The following is a 12,872-nucleotide window of genomic DNA, read 5'->3' as shown; positions in this document are numbered from 1 at the left end:
CATGACCAAAGAAAAATTTTAAAGAGGAAGGAATTGAAACAGCCATGAGCTTGTCCATAGCAACACAACAAGGTCAGAATTATTTTAATACTGAGATGCTCAGAATGCTTCAGAAGTTAGTTGAAGAAAGCTTCATGGAGGATGATTAACTGTGTGATCCATGAACCGCCCTAACCTTCACCACTCCCTCCTTAACCTTCATTGTCTTCCCCTTGTATTTGCATTTGTTTAAATAAATATTTTAATTAAAATATATTTCATTTTACCTGATATATCATGTTTCCTTTCTGTATTTTCCAAATACACATATATCTGATTGTACCCAGAATAGAAAAAGCTAAGAATCAAATATTTGTTCCCTATTATATACCAACCAGAGGCCTGATGAACGAAATTCGTACAAGGGCCTCGGCCCTTGCAGCCCCAGCTTCATCTGGAAGGTCGTCCGGATGGTCGTTCTGCTGTTCGGTCTAATTAGCATATTAGCTTTTATTATATAGGATCAATACAACAAAAATGTATATTACACACCAATATATTATTTCAAAGTGCGCTATTAACTTACTAAAAAGAATTAGCTTCCTACTGTTTAATTTTCCTGGTTAGCAGTTTCTTCTTCTTTTTTTTTTTTTCCCCTGCAAAAATGTCCATTTACTAAACTTCATAACTGCCTGGCCATTTTCATGATAGCCTATTGTGTTTTCAACCTCTTCCTCTTAATAAGAGGGAAATCACTTGTATCATTTAAGGTACATAAAAGAAGCACCAGATTTAAACTCTTAATCCTGGGTTATTAGGGTACTCACCAATAATTGCAATTTTAGCATGTACACCAGCATTTTGCCTGGGAAAACCTGTGCCTTCTCCTTCTATATAAATTTTCACTGTTGTTCTGAGCATTTCTCTAGTCTTAAGATAGATTTCTTTTTTATTTCATATGACTATTACCCATCATTTTTTCAAATCACAAATTTTAAAAGCTGAGAAATAAGGATAAAATAAATCAAAACTATTTTATGATATACATTACAATATCATGTTACTTTAGACAGAAATAAAACTTAAGGAATTTCTATGGATTTTGAAAATCAGTACAATGAAAAATCACCCTTTGATACATGAAGAATAGCTAAGAAAACATAATCTGTACCACTGATTTTAACTATTATTATAAGCTGTATTAAGCACATGTGGAAGTATGGATAAATTATACTTCAAGACATGAGTTAAAAATGGGTTCTAGAAAACTTTTTAGAAAGCATGGATACAGTAGAGTGCCCATAACATTTCTCTTTTTCTGCAGGTTTTATTATGTCTTAAAAATATTTATTAGGGGAGAGAAAAACAATTCTGTTAATTATTTATTAATATTAAAATATTGATGAGCATTACCCAAATGTACCGGGATTCCAGCTGGTGCACTGGGGTGAGACTGTGAAAAAGCATCCAACACAGGGGCGAGGGGTTATATTAAAAGAGCAGAACAAATGACTTAACAGGGGCCTAAAAGCAGCAATCAGAAAAGGTTCATTTAACTTAGAGATGACACAAGCTTTGAGCAATTGCCTCTGCTTAAGTAAGTGTGGAATTACAAAAGGCTATTTATTACAGTCCAATAGGGTCTGCAGCTTGCTCAAAGACCTTTGAAGAATTTCAACAGTTATAAAGTCTTGCTCAGTGCAGAAGCAGTAAAATGTGGGCAGATCCCCAAAACAGCCTGCAAAGCTTTCCTGAAAAAGTTAATTCAATCCTAGCCACAATTGTTCTTTGATATGAATTGCTTTCTCTTTCTCTTTAAGGAGAGATGCTATACCTGGTAATTTTCAAAGCTTCTTTGAAAATGTATTTTAACCGTTAAGGAAAATAAATCATATTCAGGGTGATATGGGTTTCTTTCAACAGGAAAATTTGTGATATTTCTCCATTTTTTGTATAAAAAGCAAAATTTGGTTCCAAAGGCATTGGAGCAGAAATTTTTATATTAATGATTGGATGATGACTTGATTTTTCTAAGTATTAGAATACATAAAAAGAAAATTATTCTCAATGATTTAACAAATCCGTTATTTATGTCTCAGTGATATGTTTATAATTCTTGAGTATGTTTATAAAATTTCAACTAAATATAACCAAAATAAATTACCCTTTGCTTAGAATCAATTTCAGAGCAGCAACCACCCAGGGGTGAGGGATGGGGGTGTTGTGAGTCAATTTTGGTTATAACAAAATAGTATTGAATTTAAAAAAAGCAAACATGAATAGAAAATGATGTTTCATGAAAGGATATTAATTATTAATAGGGGCAAAAAGTAAATAAGGAAATGAATTTACTTTTCCATCAGAAAAGCAAGACCTACATTTTTCCTTGGCAAAAGGTTCAAAATCATTCCCAGGCCAATCAATCAAAGTAATGATGCTTTAGTTACAAGAGAGGTCTTAAGCAGATTTTACAAGTAATAGAGATAGAAGAATGGGAAATTTATTGCAATGGAGTCTTCATTTAGGTTTACATTTTCCAATAAAGTGTCATGAGGCAGGCTTAATGAAACTATTTTCATGTAAGAATAAAAGGTAAAGGCATTTATAAACAGGAACAATTTAAATGAGAGGATGTGAAACCAAAATTTGGTGTTTGGGTCCAAGTTTGTTGTCTCACAAAATCAAATAATGAATTCACCTACAAAAACAGATAGCGGAAGCAAATTTTATTGAGAGAAGCCAGTCCTGGAAAAGGTGTAGAGAGGATTCCAAAAGCAGGCTAGTGTCTAGAGTTTCCATTCGCTGCGCAGGGGAGCACAACTCATGGAACCCAGCACAAACCAGAGAAAGAGGAGCGGGGATAGAGAGGAAGAGAAAAATGCGTGCTTTTGTGTGTGTGTGTGTGTGTGTGTGTGTGTGTGTGTGTGTGTGTGTAGAACTAGATACATGCCTTGCTAGCTTCTGATTGGTCCTTTCAAAGAATTCTGTCTTAGTAACATTATTGGGATTGGTTATATGCCTCACTGCCTTGTGATTGGTTATCTGCAAATGCCTGTCTTAGTAATACCAATACATTTTAAAGCTTACATCTCCATCTAGCTGGGTTGTCTTAGTAACTCCACCTAGCTGGGTTCTACTCCCCGCCCTCCCCCCTCCCCCTCCCCCCTCCTCCCCCACCCTCCCATGATCCCATCCCTGTCTACCTAGCTTCTTTCTGTCTCCTCAGTTGTATATATAAAGGTTGGCATGTGATAATCACAGAATCATCAAATCAACAAGTTGACTAGCCATTGTGGGAAATACAAACACAGGGTTTTAATAGTCCTTGATTTGAGAAAAATTGATGAGAAAATAGGTCCTTCAGCAATGAAAACAATTCAGCAGTTAATGTACCTAAGAATTCTTGATTTTTTTTTTTTCATGTTTGTAATGTGTTTTGCTGGATTCCATTAAAGCAGAAAGCCACTGAACCTCAAGTGAGATATTTCTGTTGCCAATGTACCAAGATTGAGATTTGAAACCAGAAGTGCATTGATGGAGAGTATGGATTTTTCTTTTTAATGGAAGGATTTGAAGTAGGATATCACTTAAAATATATTTAATCTTCCATCAGAAATGAAGGTGACCCTCTGATATCTGATCCAAACAGATGGTTTTTATTCATGTTCTATTCTTTTGATAATGCATAGCGAAACATAACAAATATTGAGTCACCACCCAATAAGAAACTTCACAATATAGGTTGAGAGTTGTGGTACAAACAGCAGTCATTTCATTGGTAGTTCTTATTAAATATTTTTAAGGAAATAAAAAAAAATGTTAAAGCAGAAGATTGCTACATTTTTCTGGTATATGTTTTTATTCATTAGAGATTTTTGTCAGTAGTCAAGATATGTCCTACTATATGTCCTAAATCTTATCTGTTTTACAATACACTCAATATTATTATTACCTATTGATACCCTGGGACTCCTTGTGCATAATGGATTCCAGTCCTCTTACAGAGTTGCGGATGAAAATGTTATCAATGAGCTGAAGAATCTGGTATTAATAATTTTGCAACATTATAACAAATAGGTAGTCCTGATGTTTTGTTCTTATTTTAATATATCAAATATATTTCATTGCTTACATTAGAGTAGCAGATTGAAAACATCTGCTCACTTGCCACTATTCCACCAGCAGCTGAAAATCTCAGCTCATTTTCCATAGGCCTGTATGTACCAGGGCTATAATCCAGCTGCCGAGGCTTGATATGGGGCCAGATTAATACTCAAGAGCCTTTGAAATGGAAATAGTGTTTTCTTGCCAAAAATTAGAACAATGATAGACTCCATTTGCTATTCCCTTTGCTCTCTGATCCTCTTTACCACATTCACAACCTGATTAATTCGCCCCCTGCTGTGACCCCTCCATCCTCTCTTTACAGCTCCATCACCTGTCATGACAATTAAGAAGGACCGGACATCCGGAAACAGCATCTCTTTATCCTGGCAAGAACCTGAACACCCTAATGGGATCATATTGGACTACGAGGTCAAATATTATGAAAAGGTGGGGAGGCAATGCGATAGAGTTGGGTTGGGTAGGGAAAGAAGTTACTTACTCATAAGTTGTGCTCTTACAAAGAAAGGAATGACATAGCTACAAAGTGGCAGTGCTTTGTTTAAATCTGTAGTCAGGTGGCACTTTTTTGATTTATAGGTCAAGAGGGGTTTAGAAATTATTGTGTAGAAAATCCTCCATTCAACTTCAATGAGCCACTGCAGAGATGTTACTACCAAACTTAAGGCATCTAGTTATTAGAAATGACATTTATGTCCTTCCACATCAAGACCTGTTGCTCTACCAACTATTTCATAGTGATTCCTTAACCCGTTGATGAACTATTCCTTAGTTTATTGCCTTGAAAGCATCATTACTTGATCTATGCATTCACATGAATTTTATTTAATAGAAACATTGAACTAATAACAAAACTCCTGTATTATTATTGAACTGACAAAGAAAAGTTTTCTTGGCTTTGTACAAGGAAATTTAGAAGATGGGAGTGGGTGTGTAAGTCTGCCTCACATCATAAAATTGTGGTTCAGTAATAAAGTTGGAAAAATAGGTATATGGTTATTTATAAGTAGAATTTAGACTGTGCTATTTCATCACTAAATAGGACTTATTTCTCCCTGGTTATAAATGATTGTGAGATTTGGAAGCAAGATGTATTCAAACCTCATCATCAGAGCTGGGTGGTTTTATAGCTACTAATATGAACACAACATATTTGTGTATTTGTGGCAGTTTACAAAGTATTTTAAAGTGAATTAAAAATAAATTGTATATTATATAGTAGTTGATATTTATAGAAAATGTTTGCATACTTTATTTAACTTGGAGCTGTCTGATAATCCTGTGAAAGTGGGAAAACAGGCTTTTTTTACAAATGAAAAACAACAACTTGGAGTCAGTGAAGTTATTTGCATTTCTCACATCCTCACTGCTAATGAACATTAGGTCTCTGTTTTGAATCCTGGCAGCCATGACTACTCATTAGTATGTTTTTCCCTGCGTTACCTCCCTACCTCCACATGACAATGGATTATTAAGTATGATCAATTGCACAAAAGGTATAATGTATGATTTTTTTTGTAAATGTAGGTATTTTCTTTATTGAAGTTAACATATTTCACAAGTATCATACCATTCTTTTCTTACCCCCTTCTCCCCACCACTCACGCCACACAAAGAAAAGGTATGTCTCATTTCATTAAAAGAAATAGAGACCTAATGAACTTCATTGGGCCAAATCACAGTATAAATAAGTTATCTCCTAGTTTTCTGTGATCCAGTAGGGCACTGTCAAATACTCATGTGACCATGATCTTCTGTTTTTAAAAGTGTGACAGTCTGTGAAAACACAAGAATCCATATCATAGCTGATGCAACAAAATAAAAAGAAAAGTAATAATGTGCCTCAGTTCAGACCTGGTAGCAGAACCACAAAGCACCCACCTTTTAGATATACGGGGCCATTTGAAAAAATAATGAATCTAAATTCATATCTTTTGCAAATATAAAAAATACTCTGAACTTATTTTTTACTCCACCAACAAAGCATAACACAAGGTTATTTTTAAGCAATATTAACCAGTGCAGGAAAAAAAATGTCTAAATCTATTTACTATTCTCTATGCATTTCTAAATTTGATACACTTATGTAATATTATTAAATACATATGTAAGTATTTATATCAAACATACATAAATTTAAAAACAAATTCCATATATATATGACACTTAGAAATATTGTAATATTTCACTCTATGAGGGCTAGTGCAAGTTTTTTTAACAAATTAAATAATTTTTTATAAAATAGATATATTTATCTCTCTTCATTATTAAATATATCAACTCCAAGTCTATCATAACCAGCATATTTAACTAAAAAGTATATATAATCTACATACAACCTTATTTCTGCAATGTTCAATCTAGTGTTGGCTGAGGACAAGCATTATTTCATCTTCCCCACTCCAGACCCCACCCCAGATACAGGAACAGTTCATGCTCAAAAACAGGCTCTCCGTAAAGTGCTCAGGAGATATTAATATATGTTAGAGAAAAAATGAGATTCTGTGTAAATTCATTTTTTTTAAACAAAGCTTGACACAAAAAGACTTTACTATTGATGTGTAATATGAACCTGTTCATGTACAATGCATTGATTCTCCTAGATGAGATTCTTTGGGAAAATATTTCTAAATTTCAACCTGAGGATTTGTGTTTCTATTAAATCACTGTGACTTCGATACAATGCAAATACAATACAACTCAATTGATGTTGATAAAGTTATTAATGTAAAGCTATATATAGAACTTTGATCTTTTTAAGTTTCATAGTTTACAATTGATAAAATATTTCCTATCTGAGAATCAGTGGGACATTCCTATTAGGAACAATGCAAAGGAGTATTTTCCTCTTTGCAAATGTATTCTTTTAATCAGGTTGAAAATTTCAGCCTTATGCTTGAAGAGAACAGATTTTTTTGTTCAGAGATTCACTAATTGGCAAGAATGAAAACTAACTTTCCTGCTTTATGTGCAGGACACAAATTATTACATCCAAATTAGGAATCTCTAGATTTTTTTTCTAAAAAATGCCTTCAGAGAGTAAAATGATTATCATCTCTTTTATTTCTCCTATGCTACATTTTAAAATAGTTTTGAGTGGTTTACTTTTTACCAGTTAATACATTATGAAGATTTGATTTTAACTTGATCTTTCTTACCTCAAAGCAGGAGCAAGAGACAAGTTACACCATTCTGAGGGCAAGAGGCACAAATGTTACCATCAATAGCCTCAAGCCTGACACTACTTATGTATTCCAAATCCGAGCCCGGACAGCAGCTGGATATGGGACCAACAGTCGCAAGTTTGAGTTTGAAACAAGTCCAGACTGTAGGTATTACTTCAGTGTACTGTGATTGGGGGGAGGGGAGATGGTCCAAAGGTGTCTGATATTTCACTCTCACTCTCCCTACATTTTAACTGAGTGTGATACATTGAAAGTATACTGCTTGGAACATTGAACAATTTGCATAGCATTGGGTCTGAGCATTTGTGTTTGTATGTACATCTGTGGTTTGTTCTTTTACAAATAAAACATATTATAATGCCTGGAATGCTTTTGGTTTCCTATTAGTCATAAATCGTTCTTAGGAACATTAAGTAGTTTGGTAACACATTTCCAGTACCCATTAATACAGATATTCCAAGTTCAGTGATTGATTGACAAAACTTTCTGATCCATGAGGATCTTAAGTTTGTTTTAATTCTTAACACAGTCAACCTTGTATTACTTGGACATTAAGGATTTTTTAAAATCTGATTTATGACCATTTGAATAATCCCATCTGTTTGACCCCAAATTTGGCTAAAACTGATCTAAAATTTACAAACATTATCCTAATAATATTTTCATTTTCATTAAATGAATTTGCTTCATGTTAGAAAAGTTTTCTGTTAAATATATATTTTAAAAAGATAAAATCATGGCTGTGGTGCTAATATAAAATGAACACAAGCTAAAATTTTATTTGACTTAATGTTACTAATAAAAGGTTAAAATTGGTTCAAAGGAAAATTTAAAGGACAGATTCATATTTGTATGTGTGTATAAGTAATCAGCAATACTTAAACTTGATAATAAATCCCAAACTGGTGAATATTCTATAGGAAAATAAGTGTAATTATCCCACCCACAGCCATATCAATTATATCTCTATTGAATAAGTGTCACTGTAATTGTGATGAAAAAATCATATGCATCACTATAAGTTCTCTTCAACTTAAACTCACAGCTGTAAAATAGCCCAGAATCAAAGGTGAACACCTTTTAGAAACAGCTTATCCAGGAAGGATGTAATAATTCCCAGCCCTCCACTGAAAGGAAGCCAAGTAATCTCTTTTGACTGTTCTAATTTGTCATTCTCCCGTGGCACCGATATTTTCTATTACATAATTATTTTGTTTCTGACATAAAATCACATTGTTATTGGTATGGTAAAATTTTATGCTCAAATTTTATACCTAATAGAAACATTCATGATTAACAAAAAAAATTATAAGTACTGTTTAAGTTAATGTGCTAGACTAAATATTTTATGGCACACTTTTTGTCAGACAATCTGAAATGCAGCTTATAATAACAAGCTGTACATTCTGCAAAGTATTGAGATTCTAGTGTTTTTAGAAGTCATTGGCTCACAGCTGAAACCTGACGATTCTATTTGGAGGAGAGCTGCCATCCTGAAATACACAAATCTGTACTCAGGCCCTCCCCTAATCCTCCTGTGATGGAATGAGCACAGAGAAACCTCTCGCTGAGGATACTTGAAACAAAATGCTGTAAAATACCATGGAAGTGCATGTGAACAATGTTTAAAACAAATTAAATATTTTAGATGACAAAATACCATTCAGTTTAGCATTAGAAATTATACATCTTTTCACAATTTTAAGAGGTACAAAGCTAGTTTCTTGCTTTGAAATGATTATAGATTGCCTTTTATCAAGATTTTACATGGTTATTAGAATTAACAACAACAAAAGCTATATTTGATTCACCAAGAATGATCCCAAATCACAGAAATAACAAAAGCAAATGTTTTTTATATCTTGTGCTATAAATTAGGCATATTGAAGGCAGGAATGTCAGATTGCCATTAGATAAAACTTTATGTTGATGCACTATTTTGCAATATTTATCTAATCTTATATGTTGCTCATTGGTACTAACCCTATCTGATAAGTAAATTTGTTAAAACAATAACAATTTCTAAAATTCTAATGTAATTACATATTTACCACAGACATCGCTGTGGTTGTGTTATACATGAACTTCTCATGAGGCTTCAGTGTCTGAGACTTAAGGAATATTCCATTTTAAAACTGCATATTCTTAGGATTTTTGCCAAATAAGGTTCTTTTTTTATTTAAAACATATTTTATTGATTTTTTTACATAGAGGAAGGGAGAGGGATAGAGAGTTAGAAACATCGATCAGAGAGAAACATTGATCAGCTGCCTCCTGCACACCCCTTACTGGGGATGTTCCCACAACCAAGGTGCATGCCCTTGACCGGAATCAAACCTGGGACCCTTCAGTCTGCAGGCCGACACTCTATCCACTGAGCCAAACCGGTTAGGGCACCAAATAAGTTTTATAATTGCAGTACTTACATTGCTTGAGAGAGAGCAGATAAAAAGAGGATAAAATGAAAAATACAACCTTCTTAACATCTCCCTCTCCAGTTATTTTTTAAAAAGCTGAGTCACACAGTTTGATTTTTTTAAAAATATATAGAAACTTATCCTTACTGCTTCACCATAGAATTCTTCCAGACTTTAAATATAGATGTGAAAAAAGTGCCCATTGCTTTAAGGGGAAAAGGATAAAATCAATTCTTACTCCATTTTTTAAAATAAAAATGATATACAGTTGACCTTTGAACAGCTTGGGGGTTAGGGTTGCCGACCACCTGTGCAGTCAAAAATGCACACATAATTTAAGTTGGTCCTCTACACAGATGGATTCCAACCACAAATCAAAACTACATATTCATAAAATACTCTAAGGATTTAAGACTCTTCTTTGTTATTTATTAATATTTAGTAGACATAAAAGGACTTGTGTTTAGATTTTTTAACAGCTTGCTGTTTGCTGTTTTTTATTTGTTTATTTTTAAAATATATTTTTATTGATTTCAGAGAGGAAGGGAAAGGAAGAAAGAGATAGAAACATCAATGATGAGAGAGAATCATTGATCTGCTGCCTCCTGAAGGCCCCCTGCTAGGAATTGAACCTGTAACCCGGGCATGTGCCTGGACTGGAATTGAACCTGGGACCTTTCAGTCCGCAGGTCGACGATCTATCTACCGAGCCAAACCAGCTAGGGCTGGGTTTTATTTTTAAAAATTATATGAGTTCTCATTCATAGCACAAAAATATTTCTTGGTTGAGTATAGTATATTTTTGAGCTGGAATTCAGATAATATTTTCTGAACTTGATTTATAGTAAAGATATGGAGGCACAGTGAAGCATATATTTTTCTAGGTGATTTAAAATGTTTTGCTTTTTTATATATCAGTGCTTTACACTTACTCTCACCCGCTTTTAACAGATGAGGAAACTGAGACATAGAGAAGTTAAGTAAGCTTCCCAAAGTCACACAGCTGGTAGGGAGGGGTCTGATTCTAGAACTCATATATGGATACAACAGTATAATGCAGTATTTCAAGGAACATTTTATTTGATCTTGTTCTGCAAGCTATTCCAATACTATTATTTCTTTTTATACATGGTCTATGACAGAGAACTTACGTTTTTTTCTGAGGTTGCATGTCTTATAAGTGGGGTCAATGAGCCTACAACCTCCAGATTGTGGACTTCTACTGATTCAGCCCTGCTAGTTTACATACTAAGGAAAAGGATGTTAAACTAAGACACAGAGAACATAGAATGTGTCAGAGTCAAAGGACTTTCCTAGATAAAGGCAACATCCACAAAAGCAGGGAGTGCCAACATGTTTGGGAAAACAGACAATCCATCTGTCTGAAAACCCTCAGTGGGCAGAACCTGTATCCTCAATAAGGCATCTATGGTGATTCAATTATTATTTGTAAAGTACTTACAAATGTTCCTGGTATAGTAGGTGGTGTGTGTGTGTGTGTGTGTGTGTGTGTGTGTGTGTGTGTGTGTGTGTGTTGTGTTTAAATAACAGTGCATAATTTGAGCATCCAAGGAATTTTAAAAGCAAAAATATGTGGAATAAAACTGAGTTTTGGAATTGGAGGATTCCATGAATATTATTACTCTCCAAGAAGATGAACACTAGGGACAATTTAATTAGTATTCCTGAGTGCTTCCCACCTCCTTTTTGTTGTTTTTAATACATTGACATGCAGCAACTTTAATCTCTGGGACCCTATTATTAAGGCAGCCTGACAAAGGTAGAATGGGCTCACTATATAGAGAATTCTTATACCAAGATTAGACATTCATGTGTAATTTTGTAGAACAGAGTACTTTTGCCCAGCTTTCACTGGGGAAATGCAATACTAAAAATATGTAACATTTATTAAGCACTTGCTACGTGCTTGGGACTGTTCTAAATAAGTGTTTTACTTTATTAACTCATTTAATCTCACAAGATCACATTATGTCACACAACAAATAAGTACCAATCCAAGTGTTCTGGGTCGGGAGAGTGAGCTCACAACCACTTGATTTCAGGGAGAGAAATCGACACAATGCTACTTAAAGCAAGGAGAGCAGTTTGCGTGTAGGAAAACATATTTAAATTGAATTTCTAAGACATGGAATACCAGTTTTTAACAGTATGCCACATAAAATTATTAAACAATTCAATAACACAAATTTAATCAATATTATTAACTCAAATGTTTGCTCATTTCAGTAACAAACAATGATCTGAGTTTATATGTCTCCGGGATTCATAGATATTGAGAGCTGGTGGAAATGGTAGAGAAGTCCTAGTTTAATCCTGTCTTTGACAGAACAACAGCGACTTCTTTCTGCTATCATTTTCCCCCTTCCAGTTTTGCAACCTTTATTTTTAAAACTGACTAAAATTTACCAAATAATTCAGCACTTGCTGCTCTCTGTAAGTTATCACAGTGTACAAAATCAAAAGCATGAGGTAGAGTTGATAGTATATGTTTATAGAGCATTATTGAATCGCTACGTTGTTATTTTACAAATTATTCAAAAATCTATAGCTAATGGGTAGAGATGTAACAGTCCAGGTGTTTAGGAAGCGGGTGTTAAGATAGAAGCATGAGAGCTTTTTATGGGGAAACACAGATAAGCAGTAAAAACGCTGGAGCAGAAGTGGGCAAGCAGCGCCTCAGACTGAGATGTAGCTCAGCCCTCTGTGGAGAACCCAGGGGAGGAGAAGGGTGGAGGGAGGGGAGTCTCAGGCAGCCAGGCAGTTCAGAGGGACTCGCCCATCTGATGGGTCACTCCAGAGTGAAGGAGAGTGCTGCACTGGGCAGACGGGGCTGGCTCCAGTCCCCTTGTCAGGTGTAGTCACTGAGGAAGCCTGGCCTGTGCTGTGCGTGTGGCTGCAGGGGATGCTGGGGGTGCAGCAGCTGGAGGCCGTCTGCCCACTGAGGCTTGGCATCAGGGAGATCCGAGCAGGCACTCCCAGGACTGCCACCATGGTGTAAACATTAGTCCGCTGGCAGGAAAGAATAAAGCACGGCAACAGTTTATATTAGGAGCGTGCGGGCAGTCCTACAGGCTCAGAGCTCCTTTTACAAATGCTTGCAAAACTTCTACCAGGCCATCAGCCATGTTTCTTTATCTGCATCCTT

The 12,872-nt window shown here is 34.9% G+C and overlaps 1 protein-coding gene across 1 annotated transcript in view; it reads left to right on the top strand.

Moving 5' to 3' along the window:
• The window catches only part of EPHA3 (EPH receptor A3), a 360,174-nt gene that overhangs the window by 280,467 nt on the left and 66,835 nt on the right, over positions 1-12,872 (top strand). The window contains exons 6-7 of the mRNA XM_079766339.1: positions 4,409-4,533; positions 7,270-7,432. Coding sequence (XP_079622465.1) covers positions 4,409-4,533; positions 7,270-7,432 — 288 coding nt within the window. The remainder of the gene's footprint in view (positions 1-4,408; positions 4,534-7,269; positions 7,433-12,872) is intronic.

The sequence above is a fragment of the Cnephaeus nilssonii genome (genome assembly GCF_951640355.1).
Source record: "Cnephaeus nilssonii genome assembly, chromosome: 3".
Taxonomy (NCBI): domain Eukaryota; kingdom Metazoa; phylum Chordata; class Mammalia; order Chiroptera; family Vespertilionidae; genus Cnephaeus; species Cnephaeus nilssonii.
The sequence above is the reverse complement of the archived record's forward strand: the minus strand, read 5'-3'. Positions and strand labels throughout refer to the sequence as shown.